The 17,312-nt window shown below is 59.6% G+C and overlaps 2 protein-coding genes across 2 annotated transcripts; one reads left to right on the top strand and one right to left on the bottom strand.

Moving 5' to 3' along the window:
• CCDC51 (coiled-coil domain containing 51) lies at positions 1 to 7,961 on the top strand. The gene is made up of 5 exons (XM_078869200.1): positions 1 to 948; positions 2,776 to 2,940; positions 3,759 to 3,953; positions 4,593 to 4,743; positions 6,232 to 7,961. The coding sequence occupies exons 1-5, from the start codon at positions 523 to 525 to the stop codon at positions 6,792 to 6,794; spliced, it is 1,500 nt and encodes a 499-aa protein (XP_078725326.1). The 5' UTR covers positions 1 to 522; the 3' UTR covers positions 6,795 to 7,961.
• A 2,053-nt stretch (positions 7,962 to 10,014) lies between these two features.
• DNAAF2 (dynein axonemal assembly factor 2) lies at positions 10,015 to 16,269 on the bottom strand. The gene is made up of 7 exons (XM_078869339.1): positions 15,663 to 16,269; positions 14,729 to 14,826; positions 13,116 to 13,675; positions 12,187 to 12,278; positions 11,813 to 11,984; positions 10,439 to 11,395; positions 10,015 to 10,407 (listed from the first exon to the last, which is right to left on the bottom strand). Exons 1-7 carry the CDS (start codon positions 15,815 to 15,817, stop codon positions 10,015 to 10,017), a joined length of 2,427 nt encoding a protein of 808 aa, XP_078725465.1. The 5' UTR covers positions 15,818 to 16,269.
• Between the last annotated feature and the right edge of the window lie 1,043 nt (positions 16,270 to 17,312).

Here is a 17,312-nt window from a genome sequence, read left to right as displayed (position 1 = left end):
CCCGCGGGATGACGTCACTTCCTAACCGGCCTCCGAGTTGTCAAGGGGGACCTGGGGTCGAGATTAAACCCGGCGACGTGGGGGTCCGAGGCGGCGAGATCAAGGGGACCCGGGGGGTCACGGGGTGTACGGACCCAGGCGGCGAGATCAAGGGGACCCGGGGGGACACGGGGGGTACGGACCGAGGCATTCGAAGTTTGCCGGTGGGACTCAAACCCCCTCGGCGATCGAACCCCGGGACCCGTGGGGGTCTGTGACTCAACCCCCCTGGGACTCGGGGGTCGACCCAAGGCATCATTCGACTCAGGAACCAGGAACCCCCAGGGAACGGAGTCAAACCTGGGACTCGGTGAGGGGGTGGAGGAGCGGGGGAGATTTTCAGCGGTCAAACTCAAGGCCTTGAGACGAAGTCGACCGGCGTCTGCGGGTGGCGCTCAGGGCGCTCAGGGGACCGCAGCTGCCCTTGAACCTCGCCTCGAACTCGCCCTCCTCGCGACTCGGGGCTACCGGTCAGTGCACGCCATGTTCTCATGCCGGGGCCGAGTCACGCCGGGTCCGTGGCACCCGGGCCTGAGGCGTCTCCGCACGGGTGCCAATTCCGCTGTTCCCCGTGGCCCGGCTGTTCCCGGGGGCCCGGCTGTTCCCGGGGGGCCAGCTGTTCCTGTGGGACCAGCTGTTCCTGGGGGGGCAGCTGTTCCCGGGGGACCAGCTGTTCCCGGGGGGGCAGCTGTTCCCGGGGGGCCAGCTGTTCCCGGGGGACCAGCTGTTCCCGGGGGACCAGCTGTTCCCGGGGGCCCGGATCTCGTGTCCGACCTGGTGGCCACTTTGAGTGCGGGGCTCCGCGTGGCCACGCAGCGTGCGGCCCGCGCCGGGCGCCAGTGGTGGAACCGCTACGAGGAGGTGGTGGGCCTCACGGAGCTACGAGACGCGCAGAGCAAAGTGACGCAGGTACCCACGACACCTGGAGGAGTCAACAAGGGTGGGGACCACGGGGGCTTGTGTACTAGAGGACCATGGGACCACGGATACTGGAGTGTCAGAGTGCTGTGGGACCACGTCGTGTGCTTGTGTACTAGAGGACCATGGTACCACAGGATACTGCAGTGCCAGAGTACTGTGAGACCACGTGTGCTGGAGTTCTAGAGGACCATGGTACCGCAGGATACTGGAGTGCCAGAGTACTGTGGGACCACGTGTGCTGGAGTTCTAGAGGACCATGGTACCGCAGGATACTGGAGTGCCAGAGTACTGTGGGACCACGTGTGCTGGAGTTCTAGAGGACCATGGTACCGCAGGATACTGGAGTGCCAGAGTACTGTGGGACCACGTGTGCTGGAGTTCTAGAGGACCATGGTACCGCAGGATACTGGAGTGCCAGACTGCTGTGGGACCACGTGTGCTGGAGTTCTAGAGGACTATGGTCCCGCAGGATACTGGAGTGTCAGAGTACTGTGGGACCACGTGTGCTGGAGTTCTAGAGGACTATAGTACCGCAGGATACTGCAGTGCCAGAGTACTGTGGGACCACGTGTGCTGGAGTTCAAGAGGACTATGGTACCGCAGGATACTGCAGTGCCAGAGTACTGTGGGACCACGTGTGTTGGAGTTCTAGAGGACCATGGTACCACGGATACTGGAGTGTCAGAGTACTTTGGGACCACGTGTGCTGGAGTTCTAGAGAAATGGTACCACGGATGCTGCAGTGCCAGAATACTTTGGGACCACGTGTGCTGGAGTTCTAGAGGACCATGGTACCACAGGATACTGCAATGCCAGAGTGCTGTGGGACCACGGGGGCTTGTGTACTAGAGGACCATGGTACCACAAGATACTGCAATGCCAGAGTACTGTGGGACCACGTGTGCTGGAGTTTTAGAGGACCATGGGTGCTGAAGCACTGTGATGGTATTGTGTCGTGGAACCAACACTCGCAGGTCATTGCTGCTGCACAGGAGGTGGTGGTATTGTGGTGGTTGTAGCAGTGGCGGTGATGGTGATAGAAGTTCTGGTGGCGGTGGTAGCAATTTTGGTGATAGTGGTGGTGGTGGTGGTCGCAGTTTTAGTGGTGGTGGTGGTCGTGGCGGTGGTAGCAGTTCTGGTGGTGATGGTCGCAGTTCTGGTGGTGGTGGTAGCAGTGGTGGTGGTGGCAGTTGTGGTGGTGGTGATGGTGGTGGTCGCAGTTGTGGTGGTGGTGGTCGCAGTTCTGGTGGTAGTGGTGGTGGAAGCAGTTTTGGTGGTGGCAGTTCTGGTGGTGGTAGCAGTTTTGGTGGTGGTGGTGGTGGTGGTGGCAGTTGTGGTGGTGATGGTGGTGGTCGCAGTGGTGGTGGTGGTAGCAGTTGTGGTGGTGGTGGTAGCAGTTGTGGTGGTGGTGGGAGCAGTTCTGGTGGTGGTGGTGGTGGTGGTTGGTGGTGGTGGTCGCAGTTCTGGTGGTAGTGGTGGTAGCAGTTTTGGTGGTGGTAGTGTTTCTAGTGGTGGTGGAAGCAGTTCTGGTTGTGGTTGGTGGTGGTGGTGGGAGCAGTTCTGGTGATGGTGGTAGTAGCAATTGTGGTGGTAGTGGTGGTAGCAGTTGTGGTGGTGGTGGGAGCAGTTCTGGTTGTGGTGGTTGGTGGTGGCAGTTCTGGAGGTGGTGGTAGCAGTTCTGGAGGTGGTGGTTTCCCAACGGAGCCATGGGAAACGAGACAAGTGCTTGGGAGAAGGCGCTCAGAACCGGCGCCAACAATTTGCCCAAGCTCTGTGATCCTATGTTGTGATGTCGTGGCTGTGGCCATCCCCCAGGCGGAGGGGGTGTTCCTAGCGGCACGTGGGGCCGTGCGCCAGGCCCAGGCCCAGGTGGACGCGCTCCAGGTTCAGCTGCGCCAGGCCAGGGACCGGCTGGAGCGAGTGGAGAGAGACGACGCCAGGTACCTGGAGCTCGCTACTGAGGAGCACCGCCTCCTGCAGGTGAGACACGGGGACACGGGACAGGGGAGGACAGGGACTGGGGTCAGGGGGTCAAGGGACAGGGGTCAGGGGGTCAAGGGACAGGGGGACACGGGGCAAGGGGGAGACGGGGACAGGGGGTCAGGGGACGGGGGACAGGGGGTCAAGGGACAGGGGGAGATGGGGAATGGGGGAGACGGAGACACGGGGATATGGAGACACGGGGATGGGGGGGGGGGCACGGGGACAGGGGGATGACAGAGACACGGAGACACGTGTGGGACATGTGCGGTGTCTACTTAATCATCAGCTTGTGTCCCGTATGTCTATTAAACCTTGGTCCCGTGCGTTCCGTGTGTGTTTGTCGCGTATGACTGCGTGCCATTTGCTGCGTCTCATATCTTCCTTGTGTCTCCCCATGTCTCCCCATCCCCACCGCCCATGTCTCCCTATGCCCCTACCGTGTCTCACTGTGTCTCCACGTCTCTCCCCATGCCCCCCCTCTGTATTCCCCATGTCTGCGCGTAGGCTACATGCACTGCGTGTTTTTGCTTTTCTCCCCGTGTCTCTCCGTGTCTCCCTCCTTGTCTCCCCCGTGTCTCCGCAGGAGGAGCGCATGGTGTGAGCGTGCTACATGCACTGCATGTCCCCCGTTTGTCTCCCTGTGTCTCCCCGTCTCCAGTTGTCTCACCATGCCCCCCCCCGTGTTTTCTCCGCAGGAGGAGCGCGTGGTGTGAGTACTACATGCACTCCGTGTCCCCCGTTTGTCTCCCTGTGTCTCCCTGTGTCTCCCCGTCTCCAGTTGTCTCACCATGCCCCCCCCCGTGTTTTCTCCGCAGGAGGAGCGCGTGGTGCGCGCCAACCACGTGCGCAGCGCCCACGCGGAGCGCGACGCGTTCTCGGCGTTCTCGGCGGGCGTGCGCGAGAGCCACGAGAAGGAGCGCGCTCGCACCGAGCGCACCAAGAACTGGTCGCTCATCGGCTCCATCGTGGGGGCCCTGGTCGGCGTCGCGGGCTCCACGTACATCAACCGGGCAAGCGGCGGGGGGCGGGCACGAGGGGGGGGAGGGCACGGGGGACATGTGGGGGTTTGCTTTGCTGTGTCAACTTGTGTCCCGTGTGTCCTCAATCCCACGAGTCCCATCATGGTCATCGTCATTGTTGTCCCCATGTCACACATGAATCCTACGTGTCCTGTGGGAATCCCATCACTTCTCCCGTACGACCTTCGTCATTACCATCATCATTACCATCGTCATTACCATCGTCATTACCATCGTCGTCGTCGTTGTCGTGATCCCCTTCGTGCGTCCTGTGTGCGAGTCCCATGCACCCCACACGCGGCTCCGTCATCTTCGTCGCCGCCGCCATGGTAACGGTGCTCTCGCCCTCTCTCCGCGCCTCCCCGCCCACACCAAAGACAAAGATCCCCCATATAGCCTGAACGGACGAGGCAGCGGGTGGCCTACACTACGCCCAGCCGCCTTTGTCTCCCTCATGGCGATGTTTACACATCACACCGGGTACCCATTTGAGGCTCAGTCAGCCCAGGGGAGGTCCGGTTCAGATAATTAGGACTGGTGTTGGCCGTGAGCGGGAGTCGAACTCGGGTCGCCGGATTCTATAGCGCAGCGCTCTAACCACCCCCTCCCCCCCCCGTGCGTGTCCCGTAGGTCCGCCTGGCCGAGCTGCGCCAGCTGGTGGGGGAGGCGCGGGGCGGCCCCGAGTCGCTGCAGGACGCGCTCCGGGAGCAGGCGGCGGCGCACGCGCAGCAGCAGGCGCAGCTTGCGGGCGCCGTGACGCAGCTCCGCACGCTGCTGCTCGGTGCGCCCCACACACGCGTGTCGCTCTCCCCCGTGTGCGCGTGTGTGTCACTCTCCCCCATGGTGTGTGTGTGTGTCACTCTCCCCCGTGGTGTGTGTGTGTCACTCTCCCCCGTGGTGTGTGTGTGTGTGTCACTCTCCCCCGTGGTGTGTGTGTGTGTCACTCTCCCCCGTGGTGTGTGTGTCACTCTCCCCCGTGGTGTGCGTGTCACTCTCCCCCGTGGTGTGTGTGTGTCACTCTCCCCCGTGGTGTGTGTGTGTGTCACTCTCCCCCGTGTGCGCGTGTGTGTCACTCTCCCCCATGGTGTGTGTGTGTGTCACTCTCCCCCGTGGTGTGTGTGTGTCACTCTCCCCCGTGGTGTGTGTGTGTGTGTCACTCTCCCCCGTGGTGTGTGTGTGTCACTCTCCCCCGTGGTGTGTGTGTCACTCTCCCCCGTGGTGTGTGTGTGTCACTCTCCCCCGTGGTGTGTGTGTGTGTGTCACTCTCCCCCGTGGTGTGTGTGTGTCACTCTCCCCCGTGGTGTGTGTGTCACTCTCCCCCGTGGTGTGTGTGTGTCACTCTCCCCCGTGGTGTGTGTGCGTGTCGCTCTCCCCCGTGGTGTGTGTGTGTCACTCTCCCCCGTGGTGTGTGTGTCGCTCTCCCCCGTGGTGTGTGTGTGTGTGTCACTCTCCCCCGTGGTGTGTGTGTGTGTCACTCTCCCCCGTGGTGTGTGTGTCACTCTCCCCCGTGGTGTGCGTGTCACTCTCCCCCGTGGTGTGTGTGTGTCACTCTCCCCCGTGGTGTGTGTGTGTGTCACTCTCCCCCGTGTGCGCGTGTGTGTCACTCTCCCCCATGGTGTGTGTGTGTCACTCTCCCCCGTGGTGTGTGTGTGTCACTCTCCCCCGTGGTGTGTGTGTGTGTGTCACTCTCCCCCGTGGTGTGTGTGTGTCACTCTCCCCCGTGGTGTGTCACTCTCCCCCGTGGTGTGTGTGTCACTCTCCCCCGTGGTGTGTGTGTGTGTGTCACTCTCCCCCGTGGTGTGTGTGTGTCACTCTCCCCCGTGGTGTGTGTGTCACTCTCCCCCGTGGTGTGTGTGTCACTCTCCCCCGTGGTGTGTGTGCGTGTCGCTCTCCCCCGTGGTGTGTGTGTGTCACTCTCCCCCGTGGTGTGTGTGTCACTCTCCCCCGTGGTATGTGTGTGTGTCATTCTCTCCGTGTGTGCGTGTCAGTGAAATAGTCTTGGGCCTTCCCCTGGTGTGGCGTATCAAGAGTAGTGGGGAAACAGGCAAATGGGCGTGGTTCTGGCCACACCACCTCCTCTTGTGTCACCTCAACCTTCATCGGTGCTACTAACAGCACTTGCCCCAACAGTCTGTTAAGGCTACACGGGGATCTTTGTCTTTCTCCCTGTCTCATGTCTCACGTCTATCTCTCATGCGTCTCACACTAGCGCAAGCCGCCCTTTCTCCCTGCACTGGCGCCACGTCTCACGTCTCCCGTCTTTTCCCAGCCGCCAGCACCACCAGGACCCAGCAGCAGCAGCCGCAGCTGCTGGCACCGACCCCCGGATCCGCGGAGCTGGCGCCGAGCATTGGCGTTGGCGGCGGCGACGACGGTGGGGCCGCCGGTGTGGCCGCCGGGATGCCCGCGTGGCTGGCGCCGCTGCGGGAGGCGGCGGAGCGCTCGGACCGGCGGCTCTCGGAGCTGGCGGGTGGGGTGCGCGAGCTGCGCCGGCTCGCCCGCGGCGCCGCCGCCGCCGCCGGCCACGCGGGGCCCACGGCGCAAGTCGAGGGGAGCGGCGAGAGCGACCAAACGGCGGCGGAGCCGGCGGGGACGGAGTGCGGCCCGGAACCGGCGGACGGCGGCGCTTGGCCGGAAGGGACCGGCGCTTTGCTGGGGGGGACCGCCGAGGAGGAGGAGGAGGAGGAGATTGAGCGCGACGTGGCGGTGCTGGGCGCCCTGTGGGACACGGAGGAGCGGCTGGCGCGCCGCGTCGACCGGCTGGCATGGGCCGGGGTGGCGCTGGCGGTGGGGGCGGCTGCTGTGGCCGCGGTGGTCGCGCGGGGTGGGTGATTGCGCCCGGCGGGGGGCAAGGGAGTATGCGCAACACACAATTGTTGCACACGGCAGCAAACGTTCATCGTTAATTGGCGGTGAATTTACCATGGCGCTTGTGCCAGGCTAGGTGTACCTCGAGGCCGTCACGTGAAGTGTGAAAGGCTCGCTGCTGGTAAGTCATAGGACAGACCCAAGTGCCACGGGTTGTGCTGAGATGACTGGTAGATGCATCAACTGTGCTCCCTACTGTGCCACCTCGCATACACAGACACACATGTAACACGCATACATACACATGCTCGCAAGGTTGGGACATGCATCGTTGAGTGCGAGAAGCAACTTTAATGGATGAATCATCGCTCGTGCCAGTCACTCACTCGCTCCCTCCCGGTTGTGCCTCCGTCCGCTTGTGCCGCCTTGCTGCTGCCGCGATTGGTTGCGTTGTGATTTAGCGATATGATATGCGATGATTAAAGTGAAGAGGCAGCTGCTGCAGTTGCGAGTTATCGAGGAGACCCACGTGGGAAACCCTGGAAACTACTGACAAACCTTCCCCGTGCTGGAGCTGTCAATAAATAAACCACGTCACGTGGTGGTGGTGATGTTGGTGGTGCGATGGTGTTTCTGATAATTGGTGGTGGCGGCGGTCGTGATGAGTGGTGGTGGTGTAGTGGTTGTGGTGACCCAATCGGTAACCAGGCTCAAACCTGCTTAGCTTCTCTGTTCTGTTGCGATTGGACACATTGCGGAAGATTTGGTCATGGGCAAAATGATCGTGGTGGTGATGGGGGCCGGTGTGGGCTGGTGTATGCAGGAGTGAGGAGATGTGGGCAGCTGGGCGAGGGATCTTGAGTGCGCGACATTGAGAGACACTTCTATTAGTTTATTATGATGCTAGTTTGTGCATCAGTGAGGAACCTGCGTCTAGATTAGTGGTTCTCAGGGTGCGGTCCCCATGACCCCCCCGGTGGTCCGTGACAGTCCTCCAGGTAGTCCGCGGGACTCTGATGCAAACGAAGGTTGAGCCTCGAGTAACGACTAAGTTTTTATACCTTTAGTTTAAGACGTTAATTTAGATTTAACTTGTGATATTTAATTTATAAAATTAAGTTAGGTAAATTGTCCTGATCAAGCTACCCTAACCTTAAGATCTAAATGCCACCCCTTAAAAAAAAAAACTTTTCGCTGCGTTGAAATTTTTTTTTATGTTCCGGTAATACTGTATGAATCATTTTGTATCACAGGGACTCCTCTACTTAGGAACATTCGACTTAGGAACTTTCAGAGAAACGAACAAACCTGTCCGTATGTCCAGTTGCCTGTTCCGATCGAGAGTCGCAAGTTCAACCGCCGCGCAATCGATGGCGGTGATGGCATCTACATCTGCAGAACATGAAAAACCAGTAGCATCTACATCTACAGATTATAATAATAGGGTTTTCCCCTTTTTTCTGGCAACAAAACGGAAACCTTTTTACGAGGATTTATGTTACTGCATTAACCACAATACTTGCAGACCCAATTGGGTCGAGGCTCATAAGAAAGCCGTCCCTTGGTGTGGACCATTCAGTTTCAAGGACAATGCATATATTATCATCGTGTGTTTTTTGTTTGCATTTGACTGCAAGTATTGTGGTTAATGCAGACATGAATCCTTGTAAAAAGGTTTCGGCTTTGTTGCCAGAAAAAAGGGGGAAAACCCCTATTATTATATGTTGGTACTGGCAAAGGAGGTCCAATGAGGATCTACAGATTATTCAACTTTTGCAGCTATTCCCCGTGTTTAGTGTACATGCCGTTTAGGATTTTTGGAATCGACAAGAGTAATGTTGTTGAACTTAAGAACAAATCGACTTACGAACAGACCTCTAGAACCCAACTCGTTCGTAAGTAGAGGAATCCCTTCTTCTTGGTTCTTTCGGTAAAGTCACGTAGAAGGGAAATAATAAAATAATTAAAATAAAACATAAAATAATTCTCACGACGTTTCGGCCACAACGCAAGCAGCCGTCCTCAGGCGAAGAACAGGTCTGTCGGAAAGACAGCGTCTGAATGAGGAGTCCTTGTACTGGTACTTAGAGACAAGTGAATGCGTTTTGTCACCAGGGGTGGGGAGCTGGGTGACCCGTGGAAATGTTTGCATTAGGCTGAGTGGCCCACGGGCTAAATAAAGTTTGCATAACACTGCTGTACAAGTCTTTGGCTGCTATAAATTCCCACGCAATGATATAAGCCGCTTCGTAGAGCTATCATTTGTGGGCCTCACCTGGTAGGATAAAAATAGTAAATAGAAAAGCCCCACTGAGTCTCAAGACCTGGGGGAGGGGGTGGGCACGATGCAGCTGCTGCTGCTGCTGCTGTGTGATCCCAATTGAGTGATGTGCAGGTGATATTCCAGCATTGGGTTGTGATTCTATTTTACCAATGCTAGTTTATCCGCACCTAGTTTACACAACAAAGGCTCATTCCTAACAGCGTGCTTCAGCCGCACCGAACCTGACAAAAATAATATTCAGGGCCTACCTTGGCTCCTCCCACCCTCAACCAGTATATATACAAATACTGTGTTCTTGGAATTTCTCTCACTTGATACAGCAATCGTGCTGTGACGGTTCCACCTGAAGACGGAAGCTTGTGTTGCCTCCGAAACGTCGTGATTTTTATTTTATTTTACTTTTTTTTACCTACGTGACTTTACCGGAAAAAACCTAAGAATATGAATACTAGTTCCACTTGTGTGTGTGGGGGGGGTTATCTATGGGAGAAAACTGGAGAACCCGAAAGAAGCCCATGCAGGACAGGGGGAGAACACACAAACTCCACGCAGGGGTGTGCTGGCCCTCTCAGTCCAGCTCAAACAGCAGGTCGTTCTGGAATTGGATTGGACAGCGAGTCACATGGTCGCCGGGGTCGCTGCTCAGTATCTCGAACCCATGGGCACTACCGTTGTCACCCCCTCGCTCATCTGGTGGAGTCTGCGGTTGTCCATCTGGTTGAGTGGGGAGTTGTTTTGGTTGAGTGCCCGGTTGTCCATGTGGTTGAGTGTCCATTTGTTTTTTTGGTTGAGTGTCTAGTTCTTCTTGAGTGTCTGGGTGTTCTGACTTTGTGTCTGGTTGTTGTTCATCTGGTTGAGTGTCTGGTGGTTGCTCATCTGGCTTGGAATCTGCTTGTTCTGGTTGAGTGTCCGTTTGTTTCTCTGATTGCTCACGTGGTTGAGTGTCCAATTGTTGTTCGTCTAGTGCAGTGGCCAGTTGCTCTGGTTGAGTATCTCGTTGTTTTGCTTGAGTGTCGGATTGTTGTCCGTCTGCTTGAGTGTCCGGTTGTTGTTCGTCTGCTTGAGTGTCCGGTTGTTGTTCGTCTGCTTGAGTGTCCGGTTGTTGTTCGTCTGCTTGAGTGTCCGGTTGTTGTCCGTCTGCTTGATTGTCCGGTTGTTGTCCGTCTGCCAGAGTGTCCAGTTGTTGTCCGTCTGCTTGAGTGTCCAGTTGTTGTCCGTCTGCTTGAGTGTCCGGTTGTTGCCCGTCTGCTTGAGTGTCCGGTTGTTGTTCGTCTGCTTGAGTGTCCGGTTGTTGTCCGTCTGCTTGAGTGTCCGGTTGTTGTCCGTCTGCTTGATTGTCCGGTTGTTGTCCGTCTGCTTGAGTGTCCGGTTGTTGTCCGTCTGCTTGAGTATCCGGTTGTTGTTCGTCTGCTTGATTGTCCGGTTGTTGTCCGTCTGCTTGAGTGTCCGGTTGTTGTCCGTCTGCTTGAGTGTCCGGTTGTTGTCCGTCTGATTGAGTGTCTGGTTGTTGTCTGTCTGATTGAGTGTCCGGTTGTTGTCCGTCTGCTTGAGTGTCCGGTTGTTGCTCGTCTGCTTGAGTGTCCGGTTGTTGTCCGTCTGCTTGAGTGTCCGGTTGTTGTCCGTCTGCTTGAGTGTCCGGTTGTTGTCCGTCTGCTTGAGTATCCGGTTGTTGTTCGTCTGCTTGATTGTCCGGTTGTTGTCCGTCTGCTTGAGTGTCCGGTTGTTGTCCGTCTGCTTGAGTGTCCGGTTGTTGTCCGTCTGATTGAGTGTCTGGTTGTTGTCTGTCTGATTGAGTGTCCGGTTGTTGTCCGTCTGCTTGAGTGTCCGGTTGTTGTCCGTCTGATTGAGTGTCTGGTTGTTGTCTGTCTGATTGAGTGTCCGGTTGTTGTCCGTCTGATTCAGTGTCTGGTTGTTGTCTGTCTGCTTGAGTGTCCGGTTGTTGCCCGTCTGCTTGACTGCCCTGTGCGTCCACCTGCCCCACCTCTCGCACGAGCGGTGCGCCACTACGCTCGCGCCGCCCGGCCGACAGGGCGTTTTTCCTTGCGAGCGTCTCCACGGTGACGGTCAGGGTGTTGGCGTCGCGGTTGAGTTTGGCGTGCCCCCCGCCGGCCACAACCGGCAGCGGCAGCGGCACGATCAGGTGTGCGCACGGCTCATGCTCTTGCTGCCGAGGGTGCTTGGCATGCGACAGCGTGAGCTCCATGGCCGTGTGGCCGACCTCGAGACGCATGGCGGCGCCGGGCTGTGCCAGGCAGCGTGCGCACGCCCCGGCCAGGTCGATGCGCACCACCAGCTCGTGCGGGGCAGCTGCGCTCCGCGGGGCGGCATCCACCGCAAAGTCCTGTACACGCCAGACGCACCACGTGCAAAGGTCACCCGCGTAGCCCACGCGGACTGTTGGGGCAAGGTACTGTGAGCGAGCAACAGCTACGGAGGCGGGCGTGGAGCACCCGCGATGTGGTGCGTGGCTCGCACCACGCCCGGCCGCCTTTGTCTCCCCAGTGCTGATGTTCACTACTCAGCAGCAGGCACCCGTTTACGTCCGAGTCGACCTTTATGGAGACCCGGGATCGGTTGAGATATCGGTCGCCCACGTAGGCTGTGAACTGGAATTGAACTCGCGTCGCCGGGTTCGTAGTACAGGACGCTAACAACTGTACCACGGCTCCCACACACACGCACACACACAGGCAGGCACACACGTAGACGCCATATACACCCCCACATACAGACGGACCCACACCCCTTACGCACGCACCTGCATGTCGGAGTACGTTCTGCGCGTCACGGTGTACTGCAGCCCCCCTGCAGCTTTCCCAGAATCCTTTGCGGCGGGCTGCCCCTCCGTAACGGCAGGGGACTCGCTGGCACACGAACTCGAGTCCGGGACTCCGCCTCCCGCTCCACCACCTCCACCTCCGTCGCGTCTCCTGGGTGGAAAACAAAACTCTCCGTTGCGTTCGCTGTCTCCGCGCCCCTCCGACGCCGTCCCCCGTCGTTTCAAGGCGACATCAGCAGGAAGTGCAGCTCCGACTACTCCACTTGCCACTTATTTCCTAGATTCGAACCGTGAACTTCTGCAACGAGCTGCGAACACGCCACCCATGTGCCCCGATGCGTCACTACCCATACCTGTTGCGGTTGCCGTGAATCTTGGTTGTGCCGGTGCCGAGGACGGTGTTGGTGGTGTTGGTGGTGGTGGCGCCTGAGTACGGGTACGGCATCTGTAGGAGTGAGGGTGGTAGAGAGGTCAGCGGGGGGGGGGGGAGTGTGACCCAAACTCTCAGGGTCTCTTGCCACCAAAGACACGAGACTTGATGACAACGCTTGGGTTTTGATGGCGTTAACCGAGCCGGCAGAGAGATGAATGAACCGTCACGACGCTCGTTGCTTCCATCGTGAGCTGCGCCTCACTCGCCGAGGGTCGCTCACTCGGCGCCCCTACGTCACCGCTAACACGGCTTGTACGATTACTTTGAGAAGCAAATTGAATGGACGCATTCTACGCCTCCGCCCACATCCTCCGCAGGGCATCAACCACGGATCTGGGTCATATTTGTGTCATGGAACCCTCCACCGCCCGACACGGCCAAACAAATGATATGTTGACGTTTAACGACTTGGCCAGTTATGATCGTTTCAGCTCACTGAGCGGTGAGTCCAAAAACAATTCTTCCCACGGCCAGATTTAGCAAAATAGATACGCAGCGTTTCGATGAAACTGCGTCAAGCAGCTTCACGTCAAAAGACGTGGATCCTGGGTCGTTATTCTGACTCTCCGGCTCCTGTCCTGATGATGTTTGACACAGTTTCAAGCGAAACATCGCGAATCTGATTGCTACACTTGGTTCAGAAAGAAGACACGAGGAGGGAGCGAGGGAGGAGTGGAGGGAGTGGGTGGAGGAGAAGGAGGAACAGGAGAAGAGAGAGTAGAGCAGGAGGACTGGAGTGCGCACACAGACGACGACCTAGGACAGGCCCGCAGAACAGCAGCAGGAAGCGCAGACCCACGACCTCCACGACGAAGCAAAATAAGAACGCGGTGGCTGCGGCGGCGGCACCTCGAGTCCTGGCGGGAAGGGAAAGCCGCCGTCCGTCTCCGCCGCCTCTCCAGCTCCGGCCCTTGGTTTACGCAGCACCGGGGAGCGCAGCGGCGGCGTTCCCTTGTACGTCGCCTTGATGCGCCGCACCGCGCCGGTCCTCGCTGCGGCGTCACCGCCGCGGCCCTCACCGCCGCGGCCGTGCCGGCTCACGAACCGCACCCCGAGCGCGTCCTCCACGGCAGTGGCCGCGGTGTCGTCCAGCAGCGCGCGCAGCCGCGGGTCGGGGCCCGTGGCGAGGGCGGCGGCGTCGCGGTGGAAGGCCACGTCGTGCACGGCGCACGGCGCGCCGCGCCCGTCCACGTCGCGCCGCGCCGGCGGCAGCACCGCGTGCGGCAGCCGCCACGTGACGCCGCCGGGCCGGGCCGGCGAGTGCTCCGCGGAGGGCGGCTCCAGCCCAGTGTCCACCCAGCACACGTTGATGAAGGCCTTGGTGGTGGCGGTGGTGGCGGTGGTGGCGGTGGTGGCGGTGCCAGTGCCGATGCCATCGTGGCTCCCCCCTGATGCTGCTGCACCATCCCCTGTGAAGGACAGCAAGAGCACAATCACGAACCACGAGTGAGCTCCCGGTTTGAGCGAAGATTTCGGCCGCACGTCGCTCGCACTTTTCTGATGTTGAGTTCCCCGTGAGGAGTTTCCAGCCACCTCCACCGCCGGCGAGGAAGAGGAGCTGTGCTGGTCAGAATCTGATCGATACATTGATCACGCGTGTAGATAATCATAATATTTGTGTGACCGTGACGACGTCGTCGGGTGGTGGAGGGTGAACGACACGAGGATGTTGCCACGAAGCTCGTACCAACACGGGGCCTGACCCAAAAACAACCGCATCTCAAGACCACATTTATTTAACTTAGTTAATAGCGGTAGTCATGGAGTCACTATGTGAGTCTGTGAGGCTATGGGTCTCTATACGAGTATGTGTCTCTATGCAAGCAGATATATTATGTGTGTATCTATGGGTACTGTACAGTATTGGAGTCTCTGTGAATATTTGAGTCTTGGGTCTCTCTGTGGATTATATATGGATCTCTGTGTGAGTCTATGTGTCTCGGTGTCAGTCAATGGGTCCCGATGTGAGTCTATGGGTCTCAGTGAGTTTATGGGTCTAGATGTATAAGTCTCGGTGTGAGTTTATAGGTCTCAGTGAGTCTATGGGTCTCAGTGAGTCTATGGGTCTCAGTGAGTTTATGGGTCTCGGTGTATGGGTCTCTCTGTGAGTATGGGTCTCTCTGTGAGTCTATGTGTCTCGGTGTTAATCTATAGGTCTCTGCGAGTCTATGGGTCTCGGTGTGAGTTTATAGGTCTCGGTGAGTCTATGGGTCTCTCTGTAAGTATGGGTCTCCATGTCAGTCTGTGAGTCTCGGTGTGAGTTGGTGGGTCTCTGTGTGAGTCTGTGGGTCTCGGTGTGAGTCTATGGGTCTCGGTGAGTCTGTGGGTCTCAGTGTGAGTTTATAGGTCTCGGTGAGTCTGTGGGTCTCGGTGTGAGTTTATAGGTGCTGGTTAGTCTATGGGTCTCGGTGTGAGTACCCGGGTGCGTGTGGGGGGGGGGGGCGGTGGGTTGCGGGGGGCACCTCGTATGAAGCCCTTGAGGACGTAGCCTGGGGAGATGTGCAGGAAGGTGACGTCCACCCCCCTCTCTCTCTCCAGCTCGGCCATCTCCTGCTCGTAGCTACAGAGACACCGCACGCAGCCCACAATGTCACACACCACGAGGCGCACACACCACAAGTACACACCACATGCACACACCACATGCACACACCATATGCACACACCGTGAGTGAGTACACACCACATGCACACACCACATGCACACACCACATGCACACACCGTGAGTGAGTACACACCACACGCACACACCACATGCACACACCGTGAGTGAGTACACACCACACGCACACACCACATGCACACACCACATGCACACACCACATGCACACACCACATGCACACACCGTGAGTGAGTACACACCACATGTACACACCATATGCACACACCACATGCACACACCACATGCACACACCACATGCACACACCGTGAGTGAGTACACACCACATGTACACACCACATGCACACACCGTGAGTGAGTACACACCACATGCACACACCGTGAGTGAGTACACACCACACGCACACACCACATGCACACACCGTGAGTGAGTACACACCACATGCACACACCACATGCACACACCACATGCACACACCGTGAGTGAGTACACACCACATGCACACACCACATGCACACACCGTGAGTACACACCACATGCACACACCACATGCACACACCGTGAGTGAGTACACACCACATGCACACACCGGTCCCGCGCGTGCTTGTTGGAGGCTGATAATGATGATGATGTTGGATATGTCAACGATGATGAAGATGACGATGTGGATGACGACGATAAACACGTCGATGATGTGGATGTTCATGATAATAATGTCGATGATGATGGTGATGATGTTGACGATGATGTTGACGATGATGTTGGTTCTGACCGTGCCCGCGTGGCCGGCTCCTGCAGCTCCCTGGCGTGCTCCATGAGGAGGTCGCGGAACTCGGGGTCCCGCATGGCGCGTCCGAGGCGCGCCGCCTCCTCCCGCGTCACCCCCAGCGCCTCCACGCGGCCCCACGGCCCCGCCGCGTCCCCCATGACCCTCGGTCTCGCCCCCAGGGGGTCCCAGAGTTCTCGCTTGGTCCCCTGAGACTACCCCGGGGTCTACAAGGGTCACCTGATCCTGTCTGAGGGATCGAAGGGGATGCCTCTTCGGGGTATATGGGGGGGGGGGGTTCCTTAGTTTCCCTGCTCCCACCTTGGCAGTTTATCGTTCTCTGGGGGTCTCTCCTGGTCCCTGATCCCGTGGTGGGGGTCTCTGGGGGTCTCTCCTGGTCCCTTGTCCACGTGGTGGGGGTCTGTGGGGGTCTCTGGGGGTCTCTCCTGGTCCCTTGTCCACGTGGTGGGGGTCTCTGGGGGTCTCTGGGGGTCTCGTCTCGTGGTCTCTCCACCACCCCAGGCCGCGCGTCCCGTTGCCCCGGTAACCGCAGGCGTCGCGACGCGTCACCAGGTGGCGGTGCAGAGCGGGGTCCCCCCCCATCCCCCTCGCCCCCCCCCATACCCAATCCCCCCTCCGCCCCCCCCCATCCCCCTCCGCCCCCCCCATCCCCTGTGCCCCCCTCCACCCCCCCCCCAATCCCCCTCCGCCCCCCCCATCCCCCTCCGCCCCCCCCATCCCCTGTGCCCCCCTCCACCCCCCCCATCCCCTTCGCCCCCACATCCCCCTCGCCCCCCCCCATCCCCAATCCCCCTCCGCCCCCCCCATCCCCTGTGCCCCCCTCCACCCCCCCCAATCCCCCTCCGCCCCCCCCCCATCCCCCTCCGCCCCCCCCCCCATCCCCTGTGCCCCCCCCATCCCCTGTGCCCCCCTCCACCCCCCCCATCCCCTTCGCCCCCCCATCCCCCTCGCCCCCCCCATCCCCAATCCCCCTCCGCCCCCCCCCCATCCCCTGTGCCCCCCTCGACCCCCCCCATCCCCAATCCCCCTCCGCCCCCCCCCCATCCCCTGTGCCCCCCTCCACCCCCCCAATCCCCAATCCCCCTCCGCCCCCCCCCCATCCCCTGTGCCCCCCTCCACCCCCCCAATCCCCCCCGCCCCCCCCCATCCCCCTCGCCCCCCCCCCATCCCCCTCGCCCCCCTCATCCCCCTCCGCCCCCCCATCCCCTGTGCCCCCCTCCACCCCCCCCATCCCCTTCGCCCACCCATCCCCCTCGCCCCCCCCATCCCAAATCCCCCTCCGCCCCCCCATCCCCTGTGCCCCCCTCCACCCCCCCCCCATCCCCTTCGCTCCCCCATCCCCCTCGCACCCCCCCCATCCCCAATCCCCCTCGGCCCCCCCCATCCCCTGTGCCCCCCTCCACCCCCCCCCCATCCCCTTCGCTCCCCCATCCCCCTCGCACCCCCCCCATCCCCAATCCCCCTCGGCCCCCCCCATCCCCTGTGCCCCCCTCCACCCCCCCCCCATCCCCTTCGCTCCCCCATCCCCCTCGCCCCCCCCCATCCCCAATCCCCCTCCGCCCCCCCCCCCCATCCCCTGTGTCCCCCTCCACCCCCCCAATCCCCTCCACCCCCCCCCCCCAGGGTTCCGTTGCG

Source organism: Lampetra fluviatilis, chromosome 27 (genome assembly GCF_964198595.1).
Source record: "Lampetra fluviatilis chromosome 27, kcLamFluv1.1, whole genome shotgun sequence".
In the NCBI taxonomy this organism is placed as follows: domain Eukaryota; kingdom Metazoa; phylum Chordata; class Hyperoartia; order Petromyzontiformes; family Petromyzontidae; genus Lampetra; species Lampetra fluviatilis.
This window is presented reverse-complemented; position numbering and strand designations above follow the sequence as displayed.

Bases quoted from the DNA above. Each gene is read 5' to 3' on its own strand.
- CCDC51 (XM_078869200.1), top strand. From the start codon at position 523: ATGTTCTCATGCCGGGGCCGAGTCACGCCGGGTCCGTGGCACCCGGGC. The intron at 949-2,775 runs GTACCCACGACA...GCCATCCCCCAG, and splicing joins CGCAGAGCAAAGTGACGCAG to GCGGAGGGGGTGTTCCTAGC. The intron at 4,744-6,231 runs GTGCGCCCCACA...GTCTTTTCCCAG, and splicing joins GCTCCGCACGCTGCTGCTCG to CCGCCAGCACCACCAGGACC.
- DNAAF2 (XM_078869339.1), bottom strand. From the start codon at position 15,817: ATGGGGGACGCGGCGGGGCCGTGGGGCCGCGTGGAGGCGCTGGGGGTG. The intron at 11,985-12,186 runs GTATGGGTAGTG...TTTTCCACCCAG, and splicing joins ATTCACGGCAACCGCAACAG to GAGACGCGACGGAGGTGGAG. The intron at 10,408-10,438 runs GCAGACGGACAA...ACACTCAAGCAG, and splicing joins AACAACAACCGGATACTCAA to ACGGACAACAACCGGACAAT.